The sequence below is a fragment of the Lutra lutra genome, chromosome 4 (genome assembly GCF_902655055.1).
Source record: "Lutra lutra chromosome 4, mLutLut1.2, whole genome shotgun sequence".
NCBI classification, from domain to species: domain Eukaryota; kingdom Metazoa; phylum Chordata; class Mammalia; order Carnivora; family Mustelidae; genus Lutra; species Lutra lutra.
In genome coordinates, this window is record NC_062281.1 from 133,816,920 (window position 1) to 133,830,882 (window position 13,963).

General features: G+C 43.4%; 1 protein-coding gene across 6 annotated transcripts in view; it reads right to left on the reverse strand.

Moving 5' to 3' along the window:
* ST6GALNAC3 (ST6 N-acetylgalactosaminide alpha-2,6-sialyltransferase 3) overlaps nucleotides 1–8,535 on the reverse strand; it is a 532,681-nt gene extending 524,146 nt beyond the window's left edge. For all 6 annotated transcript variants that reach the window (XM_047725377.1, XM_047725381.1, XM_047725379.1 and 3 more), the window contains exon 1: nucleotides 8,366–8,535. In XM_047725377.1, the coding sequence (XP_047581333.1) occupies nucleotides 8,366–8,383 (18 nt within the window). In that variant the 5' untranslated portion in view covers nucleotides 8,384–8,535. The remainder of the gene's footprint in view (nucleotides 1–8,365) is intronic.
* Nucleotides 8,536–13,963: the final 5,428 nt, after the last annotated feature.

The following is a 13,963-nucleotide window of genomic DNA, read 5'->3' on the forward strand; positions in this document are numbered from 1 at the left end:
ACTCCCTCGCCATCAGGATCTGCTCAGGGCAAGATGCAAATACAGTTTTCGTAACAAACCAAAGAAGTTTTTATTTTTGTGTCCCATAAAGCCACAGCTAATAAATACACTAAAACAAACAAACAAACAAAATAGCCTCTGAAATTAGAGAGAAGTGCCTTCCAAGAAGGATTTTTTTGTGTAAGAATTTTCAAATCTGAATTAATTGGAAGGTACAACTGATTGAAGGAATGTGGGTATGTGTTTTTATTTATATATTTACATTAACTAGGTCTATGCAGAGACATGTGTTTCTTTTTTACACAAACACTAGAATGACTCAAGTACAAGGACCCCTGTTTCCTGGCCCCCAAGCCATCTCCTCGGGAGTTACTTCCCCCAGTCTCCCAAGCACCAGATGTTGTGAGCCCCCTCCCTCCACATCACACAGGTAATGAGAGGAGGCTCGGAGATGATGGGGTCTGGGGCACAGGGCCTCTCTGAGAACGTTACTTACCCCGAGGCTCCTGTTTATTGAATCTCTGGATACCCTGGGCCAAGTTCTCTGATGAGGCAAATTTAAATCAGTTTAAAATCAGAACCAGAGCCAGGACTCTCAGTCCTTGAGCTGAAGGGGGGAAAGAAAACAATATCGAAAGTACAGATAATCCCTTCACCTCACTTGGGCCATCTCCTATAACCACCTTCCTGGCAACAACCCTTGACACAGCAGTTAACAAGGAGAGGAATTAAACAATTTGGGGTTTCACTCCTCTCCCTTTCCTGACTCTGGTGGAGGTGCTAATTGGCAGTAAAATGCATAAAAGGTGTACATCAGAATGGCCAGGGACAGACAGGATCTGGATAATCCATAAACTGAATGAGTCTTTTAATAACCAGGAGCTAACTGCAGCTTTCTGTAATGGGATCCTGGTAGCACTTGTAAATCTACTCTCTCCAATTAGAAAAATCCCTTCCTCCACTTTTCCCAGAAGCCAGGAAACAGAAAAGAACTCCTCTAACTCCCAGCCCTCAGGCACAAGTGTGTGTTAAATTTTCACAAACAGATAGAAATTTTCCTCCTGGGGAGGAGATTTCATAATTTTCCCCAGTCATCTAGTGGAAAGCTTAATAGGCTCCCTCTGCTTTCCTCAAATCTAAACCCTTCTTTAAAGCCCACCAGTTCCCAAGACAGCTCTCCTCGACTCAAGCTGTTATCTGACTATTAATAATACTAATAATGGTTTTGCCATATGTGTACGGCGCATTCTGCTTTGAAGAGGGCCTTTGCAAGCATTAACTCTTTTGGACTCCAATGCTGCTCCAGAAGGGATCCAGGTTGGGGAGCCTGAAGTTTATACGATGTGTGGGTCTCTTTAGGAAAATGAATAGAAAATTATAAATACAAAAATCCAGGACCACTTCCCAGAGCTTTGGAGGGGCCCTGAACCTTGGCCCAAAGGGAAATCTACCTCTGTACGACCCCCCTCCTTCACTCCCACTCCCAAAGGGACGTGTGGGCTTCTCAGGCTAGGGGGAAGGGTCATGTGACTTACGCAGGATCAAAGGGCTATTCAGTGTTGGGAGGCAGAACCAGAACTTTCTTACGTCCCCAGTCTCTGTGGTCCCTCTATTTCCCCTAGTTCCTCGGTCACAAAGGAAACTCTGAAGAAGGAACAGATAAAAACAACACAGCTAAAAGTGATCCGAACCAGGCTGGTGTTAGGAAGCTGTCTAGACGGAGCATTGCCTGGGTACTCGATGGTGAAATAAACACAAAGTCCCCACAAACATTCACTTAAATTGGCACTGGAGGCAAAAGACACACCACATAACCACACAGAGCCAGGTGAATTCCACCTTCACCACTGACTAACCACAGGACCTGGGACAAGCTACTTAGCTTCTTTGAACTTCAGTGTCTTCATTATAATCCCAGTTTGCATGAGATGATGCCTTTAAAGCACTCAGCACAGGACCGAGCCTGACCACGCTAGGTGTTCAATAAACAGCAGCTAGTATTGTTACCATTGTTCTCAATTCATCCAAAGAGCACTTCTTCACAAGACACTCGTTCCCCAAAGTGTGCAAGTGGAAGTTGCAAAAGCATTCTGTTCAGTCACCTTAAGACTGAAAATGAGCCAGGACCGCTGCCCAGACGTCAGCATCCCAGAAACATCGTAGCAGATTTATTAGTCCAAGGGCCTCATCTGTTCCACTTGCTGGGGTGATTTTAGAGTTTCAGATTTATAATCTGTGTATCTATGAAGTCTCTGTGGCTTTCCAGGCTCAGCGAAGCCAGACTTTTCAAACACTTTGAGACCTCAGTATGAGAACCACAAATTGGGATTGTGGGTGTTGGGGTTTTTGTTTTGTTTTTACTTTTGCTTTTTTGTTTGTTTCTGTTAACCTGAAGAACCAAAATGATCGTAACAAAAGATAAACCATTCCCGCACTTCCTTGTCTCTTCCTTTCAGTCCAGGGCTCCCTATCCCTTCCCTCCAGATTTCAAATGGCTCCAGATTTTATAGGAGACAGTAACGAGATGTACGAGAAGCAAACAGAGAAGGAATTTAAGGAGAAAAATAACTGATAAGCTCTAACCTACTTGCTATATGTTAGAGTGAAAAAAATCCATTCTCTATCCATGAAAACTTCAGCTGTTTACAAAAGAGGACAGGTTAGGTCCATGTCTAGAAATTACATCTCAAAAAACAAAAAACGAATACATTAATGCACCGATGCATTCAACAAACATTTAGGTAACATTTTAGTGAGAGGCAGGCTGGTTCTTATGGATACCAACTTGCATTAAGACAAGGCTTTTGCTGTCCCCAAGACTCATTTGGGCAGCCACCCATAACTCCATCCACATACTGCGGCACCAACGGCACTATTCACTCATCTTGCTCAGCAAACACTAGCTGATCGACTTACTGAAGGCCCCCACCCTTTATGAGTTCCCAAACAGAAGAGTCAGGAAGGCAAACAGCGAACTGACAGGACAGGGTAATCGCTGCTGCTACAGAAATGAGAACTGAGACCACGGGAGCCGGGGAAAGCCTGCCGAAGCACAGGAAGGCTTCCCCGCAGATGGGACACTGACCTAGGAGCTGAGAGATGACCAGGACTTTTGTCACTGGAGGAAAAGTGATAGCGGAGGGAATTTCCTGCAGAGAAAACAGCATGCCAGCAGCAACGGATTGCTAATGATTACCCAGGACTTACGATATGTCGGGTTCTGTTCTACAGAATTAGCTCATTTATTCTTCATAACTCTAAGAAGTCAGCACTACTTCTGTTCCAGTTCCACAGCTGAGGAAACTGCTGAAGGGGGTCGCTCTGACCTCAGAGCCAAGGTTGTTAACCCCTATGCTGTCCCACAGTGACACAGAGCCATGAGGAAGTGCCTCATCTACAGACCTGGGATGAGCGTAGGTAAGTGTCTGGGTGAGGCAGCAGCAGGTGGTGAGGTCAGGTATGTGTGTAGGGGCAAGATGGTGAAGGAATGTGAGTGAATGCAGAGCTAGAGGTAAATAGTTAGGTTCATCCCCCAGGGACTGGGGAGCCAAAACAAGCTTTCAGGCCTGTCAGTGGCTTGATCAGCACTGCACTTGAGCACAATACCATGAGAGGGATGTGGAAGATGGGCCAGATTGGGCGGAGGCTAAAGAAATGGAGCCTACTTCAAAAGACAGAGCAGGGGCGCCTGGGTGCCTCAGTGGGTTAAGCCTCTGCCTTCAGCTCGGGTCATGATCTCAGGGTCCTGGGATCGAGCCCCGCGTCGGGCTCTCTGCTTGGCGGGGAGCCTGCTTCCTCCTCTCTATCCCTCTCTCTGCCTGCCTCTCTGCCTACTTGTGGTCCCTGTCTGTCAAATAAATAAATAAAATCTTTAATAACAAAACAAAACAAACACTAGGCCCTGAACGAGGCAGAGAGTAAGAATGGGGAGTAACAGGTAGATCGGAGAGATTCTTCTAGATATAATTGATGCAAGATGGTGAAGAATGAGGTCTGGGGCAGTGGGAAGAAAAGGAAATGAGAAGACGCCAAGTTCATAACTTGGTATCACCAGTTGCCAAATTTCTCATCCATCTGAGTAAATGTTACATGGGATGGGTGACTGGGAGGGAAGAAAGTGGTGGTTTAGTCATGCACCTGTCGTGTTATTGTCTAACTGCTTCGTGCTCGTAGGTCTGGCAAAACCGTGATCTTCGCTAAGGCAGAAATGACTCATAAGTATCCTGTGTCTACATATCCACTCAGTGATCCCTTTAGCGCCAGATACAAAGGCAACTGAATACAATTCAGCAAATACTGGTAAATACTAAAAGTGCACCAGATACTGTGCCCAAGGCAGACCTGTCGACTAAAGGTATAAATCCTAAAAGAAACTAGATACAAGAATAAAAGAAAGATAAAAGAAACTAGAAACAAGTTTTATTACATGAAAAATTTTAAGACTCTCTAATGTACAGAAGAAGAAAAACAAATGACTAACATGAATGTAAAAGTTTTCCTTCACTAGTAATCAAATAAATACAAATGAGATACCTTTCTTGTCTATCAAAATTTCCCAGACCTTTAAAAACACTCCTTGGAAAAAGACTAGTCCTTCCCTTAATTGTTCACAACAGCACAGCCCCCCAGGAGGGCTGCCTGACCTGGAGCATGGCAAGAAAGGAACCTAAGACTTGGACTTGTGTTTACTAAACTATAACTAGCCTATGCTTTCTTTTTTTTTTTTTTTTTTAAGATTTTATTTATTTATTTGACAGACAGAGATCACAAGTAGGCAGAGAGGCAGGCAGAGAGAGAGGAGGAAGCAGGCTCCCCACTGAGCAGAGAGCCCGATGTGGGGCTCGATCCCAGGATCCTGGGATCATGACCTGAGCCGAAGGCAGAGGCTTTAACCCGCTGAGCCACTCAGGCGCCCTTAGCCTATGCCTTCTAACGTGCAGTTATTCTCACTTAACCCCTAGAATAACCCGCTGAGGAATGCATGATTATCCCCATTTCAGAAACCAGAGCAGTGAAATCAAGAAACTTGCTTGTGGTTACACAATTAGTAAGCGGTGTGGCCATAATTAAAACCCACATAGTTCTAGCTTCAAAGCTCAGGCGATGTGGAGTGAATACGTATTTCACAATTTAATGATTATTGAGGTACTAATCATCATTGTTAGGAGAGCCAGCTCTGTGCAGGGGCAGAATGGGCCTTCCCCATACACAGTACCTTGAGGGGACCGTTCTGTGTGCCGCATAGGACCATCCCTGGCTGCCACGGCATAGGCTTCTCCTCTTAGCTACTCAGAGATCCCCACTTTTAGGGTCACTACTGTGTAGGCCATAAGGATATTTTAATCAAACTCTATCTCAGTTTTCTCATATATAAAAATGGATAATAAAATGGACCTCCAAAATTTGTCAAGAAATTAGTTTTCACCCACAGAGTAAAGTTAACATTGCCTCAAAAGTTATCTTTCAAAAAAAAAGCTCCACAATAGTACCTTTGAGGCAGTGTTCAAAACCTAGCTCCAATGCAGGACGTGGAAAGCCTGTCTTGAGGTGTCAGTAGGAGGGTTCACCACTCTCCCGCTCTGCGTAGCATGCCTTCCACAGATCTATGTTACTCTTCACGTTGTAACATAAACGTTCACTTACTTTTCCATCCCCTTTCCAACACCGTAAACAACTTGAGAACCAAGTCAATGGTTCATACACCCTGTGATGCCAACACCAAGCCACGGGATGGCATGCGGCAGAAAATGTTTAGTAGAAAAAAAGAAGCCCATCATTTCACCTTCATAAAACCCTATCAGATAATTATCATAAACATCTGCATTCTAAAATGAGCAAGATGCAGTGACTGCCTAACATCATGTACAGGAGGTCAGACTTGCACTGGATCCAGGTCTCAGGACTCTCCACTCCACCATGGATGGACTTCCAACAACCAGAAGGGGAAAAAGCCTACCAGAGGCCATTGAGACCAACACTGCACAAAGGTACGTTGTTTCTCAAATGTGGTAAGGATTCTGAATGGTATCAGGACATCTTAGAAAGTGGTCACCTGAGAAAGTACAGAGAACTGCATGAAAGTGTAAGAAAGCCTGGCAAATCTGGGTCTAAACCAAGCTCACTTTGAACTTCACCCTATTTCCTTGGGCAAATCTCTTAAACGGAGGAGCCTTGGTTTCCTCGTCTATAAAATGTGTTTTTTTTAAGATTTTATTCATTTACTTGACAGAGAGAGAGAGAGATCACAAGTAAGCAAAGAGGCAGGTGGAGAGAAAAAGAGGAGGAAGCAGGCTCCCTGCTGAGCAGAGAGCCCAATGCAGGGATGGATCCTAGGACCCTGGGACCATGAGCTGAGCTGAAGGCAGAGGCTTAACCCACTGAGCCACCCAGGCGCCCCTAAAATGGGGTTTTAAGCAATGTTACTTACCTTGTAGCGTTCCATGTAAGAATGAGAGTTACAGTATATGAAAGAAGCCGAAGACATATCACAGATTCATTAATCTGTAGTTATCATTACATGTCAGAAAAAAGTGGCACATACCAATGCCTATGCCACAGCGTGGTTTTCCTCCCCTATCTTACTTTGTTCCCACAACAACCCTGGGGAGTAGGTGCTATTACTTTGATCTTACATTGAGGAAACTCTGACTCAGAGACATATAAGTAACTTGTCCAAGGCCACACAGGTGGCAACAGGCAGAACCTGCAAACAGACCAAGGTCTTTCTGAATCCAAACCTCTTTGAAGTTTATCTGTCTGCATCCCAGATGGGTTTCAGTGGAGGAAAGATAAGGAGGACTCAGATGTGCCCCCAAATGTATGAGGTCAATGTGAGGTGCTTGAAAAGAAAGCCTGGATCAGATTTATGTGTAGCTTGGGATATTAGTTAAAAATGTTTGGAACATGTGCAAGATAAGGCAAGGAGAAACCAAAAGAAGATGGCCAATGATAAACGCCATGCTCCTAAATTTCCCTTTCAGCTAATAATATAATAAATAGTAAAGAATGACTCATACTCTTATTTCAGTCCTTGTGCTGAGTCTCCAAGTTAAAAATCCCATATTGTAATACCAACGTATTACGTATTTCCTCTTGATCTTGCTACCATTTGTTATGTCCCAGAAAATGTTCCAAAACCAAAGAGAGGAAGTTCAGAAAAGTCACAGGAAATATCTGACCTCCTTTACTCTAAGGGGAAAAAAAAGAACAAGAAAACCTTTCCTAGGTTAGTCTCTTATTTGTATCATTAACACCAAGGCATGGTATAAGATGACAAGATGACACAGAAGGTAACTAGTTTAACAGTAGATGGTTTCAAATCATCGTACAGAGAAACAAATAGTATTTCACAATAAACAACAACAAAACTCTTTTTGTGGTGTTTTCCTCTATCACACACAGCTCCCCCAACCTTGGAACAAACAGGCCTTTACATTCTCCAGTCAAGGCCCAGGAAACCTTCAGGCTGTGAATGTTTAAGATTCAGGCAGTCAGGAGTCAGGTTAGGCATGAGGAGAGACAGGCGTGAGAAAAATGAAAACAAAAAACAAGTAAAACACCTCTCCCTGTGGAATGGAAAGTTATCAAGTGAGGCACTGAACCCACGTCCTCCCACCTGACACCACAAAGCTATAAACCCAGGACGACACTTGGTCTGGGCTCAGAACCCAGACTTGGGGAAAGAAAACTCAACAAAGAAGGGGTGGTTCAGCGGGTTCTGATATGTAGTGAAATCATTGGGTCTGTTCAAATTTATGAGCTTAAGGAAGGGTCAGAAATTCTCTACTAATAAAAACATCCTTCTGTGAACTTTTCCGAAGTAAAGTTAATGGCACATTTCAAAGCCAAGCAGTTCACACAGAAAACTCATTCCTAAGGGACTACCTGTAAACTCAGAAGTTTGTCTTCACGAGATCAAATGTTCAACAGAACGCCCCTCTGCTCACTCTCACCCCCATTCAAAGTGCTATATCCTTTACCACCAGTCACCCATGCCCAGACTCTTCTCCATTCTCCCTGGCCCCTGAAAGGCCTCAGGCTACAGAGCCTCGGGACCCGCGGGAGCACCCCTCCCCTCCCGGCCATCCCCATTATTCGGCAAAGAGCCCTGCTCTCCCCTGGAGCCAACAGTCTGCAGCTCCTTCAATGCAGGCGAGAGCAGGCAGGAATGGTGGGAAGAGAAGCCGTGCCAGCTGCATGTTTCAGAAGCTCCCTCCATATGCATTTGCCAAAGGAACAAAAAGAAAATCAATGCCAGGAAAAGACAACTGAGATGAGGATGCGGTGGGACCGCGGCTGACTCCTTGCCTCTTAGCAGCAAGGGACCGGCCATCCACGCGTTCGAGCCACAGACCCCAGTCGTTACCTTCAGGATGCAGGCCATGGCGCTCCGCCGGCCCTTCTGCCACCGAGCAGCGGGCGCGCCTGGGTCAGGGGCAGTCCGGGCGACAGGCTGGAGGCTGGTACCGCGGCAGGACCGCTCCAGCCCACATTCCCGCAGATCCAAATAAGGGGACCGCGGTGCGAGCTGCGCGGGCACAGGCCCCGCCCCCCGCGCCGCGGCCCCGCCCCCGGGCCCGTCCACTGGCTGGCGGCCCCCGAGACCCCGCCCACGGATTACGTGCCGTCCTGGTCTCCCGCGGCAGCCCCTGGTTGCTTGCTACTTTTTCTTTTCTCTCTCTCTCTCTTTTTCTCCACCCCCTCAGTAAACGTTCTGTGGTTCAACGTATGCAAAGCCGGCTCGGCAGCAGGCAGGGATCTGGGTCCTGCTGGGGAGAGAAAGCGCCCTTTCCGTCTCGATTCGGTCTCCTCCAGCAGATCAGAGAACCCCTTGCAGATATTTCACAGTTTTTAAAAAGTTAAGGGGGTTTGGAATCACCCTTCTACAGGCTTTGGGCGCATCAAAGGATTCTTCAAAAGTAGCAGATGAAATTCCCCCCGGGCTGTTTAACGATAGAGCCTTCCCTCTGCTTAAAAATGCTGTGATAGCCGGGCTTATCTAAAATGAATAATTTGCCACTAATAAGGGAGCACAAATACCTATCAACAAAAGACGCCAGAAAACTTAGGCTGTATGTTTTGTGTGAATGTACACAGACATATATTAATATATTATTAATACATATATTAATTGCTTTAGGCTGTATGTTTTGTGTGAATGTACACAGACATATATTAATTGCTTTTTTGATTTGAGCTTGTGCATTTATTTAAAAAAAGTGTATTTACATATACAGTAAATAGAATGTATATATTTATATGAAAATTAAATGTATTCTCATATATATACATTGATTATATACGTATATAAATTGGGTTTGTGCACACAAGCACAGGACTTTGTTCTCCCAGCCCCCAAGTTTAGAATTTGAATGAACTTTGTTGCAACTTAAGTAACAATGTTAATTCTGAAGTCTCCTGTAAGGCAAGTCTCTGATGATAAAACAAAAGGTGATAGAGCAGCTTTAAAAGGCAGACAGCCTGGGAGAAGATATGTTTTGGGTCTCCTTAGCAGTCCTTTTGGAGTGAAAATCAACAAGGAAAGCCCAATTCCCAAGCAAGGAACTGGCTAAGAGAAACAGAGTTATTTCTCTGAGGAAAGTGACATCACACACATAGCAGAAGAAGGGAGAGAGAGCATTCTGTATATATACACAGATTTCCACCACTTGGTCTGTCAGAGAAATCTTAAAACCAGGCCCAAAATATTTACCCAAAAGAGCTTTCACTTGCTAGAAGCCCTGTCTGGTCTGCCTACATAGAGTCAGGAAAAGCACTGTGGGCTGCTGGTGGCTGTGACGTCATGAGATTGGCTCACAAACCACAAGGCAGAAACCAGACTTTCAAGGGATTTGGTGTTTTCTTGGTGAGAACATTCAGAATCCTGAGCGAACAGGAGGTACCACAGGAAAAGTGTTGCAAACACTGAGAGTGGACAGACTACCTGCTCCCAGGGAAAGTCCCTCTTTTCAGTCTTCCTAAGGGACACTCCCTGCTCTCCTACTCCTTCCTCCAGACCCTCCTTGTGGTTCAGAGATCTGCTCTATTTTCAGTAAAAACTGTTTGATCAGTAAGTTCAGTAAGAGCTTCCTCTATTTGGTTGATCAGGACTGTATATTTTTTTAGAACTGTATATTTTAAAACACTGCTTTAGCTCACGATCTTTAGTAAGCCAGGAAAACTCAGTATTTTATTCATTTATGAATTCGACAAACCTTTTCTGAGCTGTTACTAGAAGATAAATCTTTTTGAGCTACCACTAACTGGAGGGGAGTTAATAACAAAAACAAAAACAAAAAACTTAGTGAGGCTGTACAGGACCCATCAGGAATGAATGATTTTCAGGGTCTCTAACATCATCTCAGATTCAGTCAAGTGGGAAAGATAAGAGATACATGACATTATAACATGGTAAGGTCTTTAACCAAAGTAGAAGCAACACTCTAAGGAAATAGAGACAGAACCCGGCAGGTTGGCAGGTAAGAGGGGCAAGGGTGGACAGGGCACATCATTCTCTCTCCAGAGAGTCTGCAGTTCTGAGCAACAGCCCAGCTGACTCCAGTAAGCAAAATTGCTGAGCATTTCCTTACTGGGTGACCTTGTTCACATTTCTTAACCTCTCTTTAACCTTTAGTTTACATAGTAGTATTTATCCTTGTGAGAATTAAATGAGATGATGCTTGTAAGTCCACTCACTATGAACACTCTCAAAATGGTAGCTCTTTATCAGAGGGTGGGGGGGTTGGAGGGGGGTGGTTAACTACAAATAGCTTGTAGGAAAGGATGAATAAGATGATTCTGAATGTCTCAGAAAGATAAACATTGATGAGGCAAAAACTTAGCATCTTGTGACTTGGGTATAGCCAACTGAGGGTATAATAAGGGCTTTGCCAGTTCCAACAGTCTGGGTATGGCTCTCTCAAACTCTCCACTCATCCATACCCACACTCCCCCAAATGTTATTTTTTATTAGCATCCACAGTTATGCCTAAGTACAGACAGGAGTAAAGGCATGGTTATAACAATCTAAAAACAAACTCAGTAGATTCCACGATAAATCTGCACTGAAGTTTTATAAATCTGGGCAGAAGCTTTACAAAACAGCAACGGTCACTGCCTCAGATGGACCCCAACTGGATGGGAAAAAGTAGTTGGATGGAAATGAAAACAGATTCTGAACCTACTAGGAAATGAAGGTACAGCCAGATTTGTGGGAAGATGGGGGGGAAGGGTATGGCCAGGATCTTTTTTATATATATATATATATAACTTGCCAGACTATAAGAATAGCAGAGTCTATCCCATGGATATAGCCCAATTTTCCAAGTCCCTAGTTATAGGACTTAAACCAAAAACCTACTTCCAAAGATAACAAACTGGGTGCACCTTGCAATTATGTACAATAACCCATGTGATCCTTACAACATCGATATGGATGTTGTCATCCCCAGCTGGTCAGTGGGAGAACAGGGATTTGAACTCAGGTAATTTGACTTCTGGGTCTGCCATCTTAACTGCTGCACTCAGTTGCCCAGTATGTCAGGTGCCGATCTTTGGTCACCATTCAGATTTAGTCTCTTGCCTTAAGTTTAGTAGTCAGAAAACCTAGGGTAAGTATATATTTCCCTAAGATACACACTAGGATATGAAACCTAGAGCAATTATGTAAATAAGTAGAAGATAGATACTCTCTATCTGACTGTACCTATCCAGGATAGGTACACTCACCTTGTATCTATCCTCCCTCAGCACCTGGGGCCTTTAACAAAGACACTGTCCATCCCATCCAGATCTCCCATACAACCAAGCTGTTACCACCTTCTGCCCATGAGAGCTACCTCCCACCAAAGACTCACACTACCGTATCTTACCTACAAAATGGAACCTGCCACGTAGCAACCTGACTGCCCTTGCTTCCCTTCCTGGAAAGATCCTTGGGGGCTGGTCTTATTGCTACCTGGGTCTCCCTAGGGCCCTTCTTGGCTGCAATTGGTCCATCTTCCCTCTCCTCACAGGCCTTTCACCAATAAGATCTCAATATGCCTCAAGGCCAAGACCTCATGAGTTATGACCAGTCATGGGCTAAAATGTCCTATTTAAATTCAGTTTTGCTTCATTGTAAACAGCCCCATTACCAAGTAATTCTCAGAGTTACACAGTTTCCTGATAGAAATAGAATTAAAATGAAGAATCCCATAACTTTTCCAATTTCATCTTGCACACATATTAATTTAATATATTTATATTCAACACAGAGTCATTTATTAAGACTTTAATTGGATCTCAATTTTTCCCATCTAAAGATTTTAAATGAATTCCAGATATCATAAAACTCTTCTTGTCATCCACTACATAAATTATGCTTCCATAGGAGACTGTGACTGGAAGATCCATTATACAATGTTATGGGAAAGTCATTTTTTTTTTTTAACATTCTGAGCCAGAATAGGAAATGATTTTTTTTTTTTTTCCTAGAAACCATTGCACTGTTACAGAGCAATGACCTAGGAACTTTTTCATACCCTAAAACACATGCCTATCCTGTCAGTGTCCTTGAGCATGTCTATATGGATGTCTGTGTCCAAGTATGTCTATGAATGTGCCATTTTAGATATACATGAGAATATATTGACATGTGGGTTAAGCTTTATTTCCCTCCATTTTGGATAGCAGATCATTCTAAAATTCCCAAGACTTGGGCTTACTGCTTTTTCAAAACTTGACACAGTTCTAATACAGAATTCATCATTATCCCTGACTATACTCATACTCATCTGGGATGAACTCCAAAACAAGTTATGCATGCTTTAGAATTGCATTTTTCAAACACTATATATTTTCTCCTTCTCCCTTAATGTTCTTTCTCAACTTCCTCTCAGTTCTACTCTTCTTATTGGAAGTTCTCATCTTTTCTCAATTTTTTTTTCAAATGAACCAAAAAGGGGAAAAAATGTTTTTAATTAAGAGAGAAATCTGAAATTAATGTTCTTTAATGTTCTAGGTTTTAACCAGATTTGTTTTTCTTAAACAATTCTCCCCTAAGATCTTTTAAAAATATAATCAATTGAAAGTAAATATGACTGGAAGCACTGGCAGGTAGTTGGAATTTGGTTCGTATTGGATTTCTCTAAGGCCATTGACGGCTCCATTATTAATTGAGTCTGATAAATCTCAACCACGTTTCTTAGAGTTTGTTTTCCTTTTATTGTGAGGCTCTTCTCATGTGTGTTTCTGTACACTCTTCTTAGATTTCACCACTTAGTGAGGTTTGATGACATACCGTCTTAACATATTAGAGTGTAAATCTAGTATTTGAAATGTATCCATGGTGGATCTGATGGGAAGATCCACAGGACGGGGTCTCACAGTTGGCCTCCTTCTGCAGTTTATTTTGCCTGAGCCAATTTTTCTCTAATGATTTGGCTCTTACAAGCCCTCTGGAAAGAGCTAGGATTTTTTTTTTTTTCTAATTTCTTATATTAATACAAACACTCACTTTTTCTGTAACGATGTCCGGCTATGGTAGGAAGGAGAAGAGCAAAGTCATGCAATCCAAAGAAGAATGGTGCAAGGAGAAGTCATCTAAATATGCTCTTAGAGAAACCCCCCAACACAAGGTATTGTTTTGGGTCCAACAATGTAAAAATCTGTGATAGCTGCTCACAGTACACCACTGTGAAGTTAGGATGGACAATCCAAGAGAGTCAAGGGCCACATCCCATATGGGAAAGCCATTCTTTCTTTTCAAGGGCAACGAATAGAGGGCACCTATTCATTTGTTCAGTCATTTGTGTGCCTGCCTTGGGCTCAGCTCGAGCTGATCCCAAGGAGACCTGGGATCCAGCCTGCATCAGGATCCCTGCTCGGTGGGGAGTCTACCGCACCCTTCTTATGCTCTCTCTCTCTTCTCTCTCTCTCCCTCTCTCAAATGGATAAATAAAATCTTAAAAAAAAAAAAAGCAAC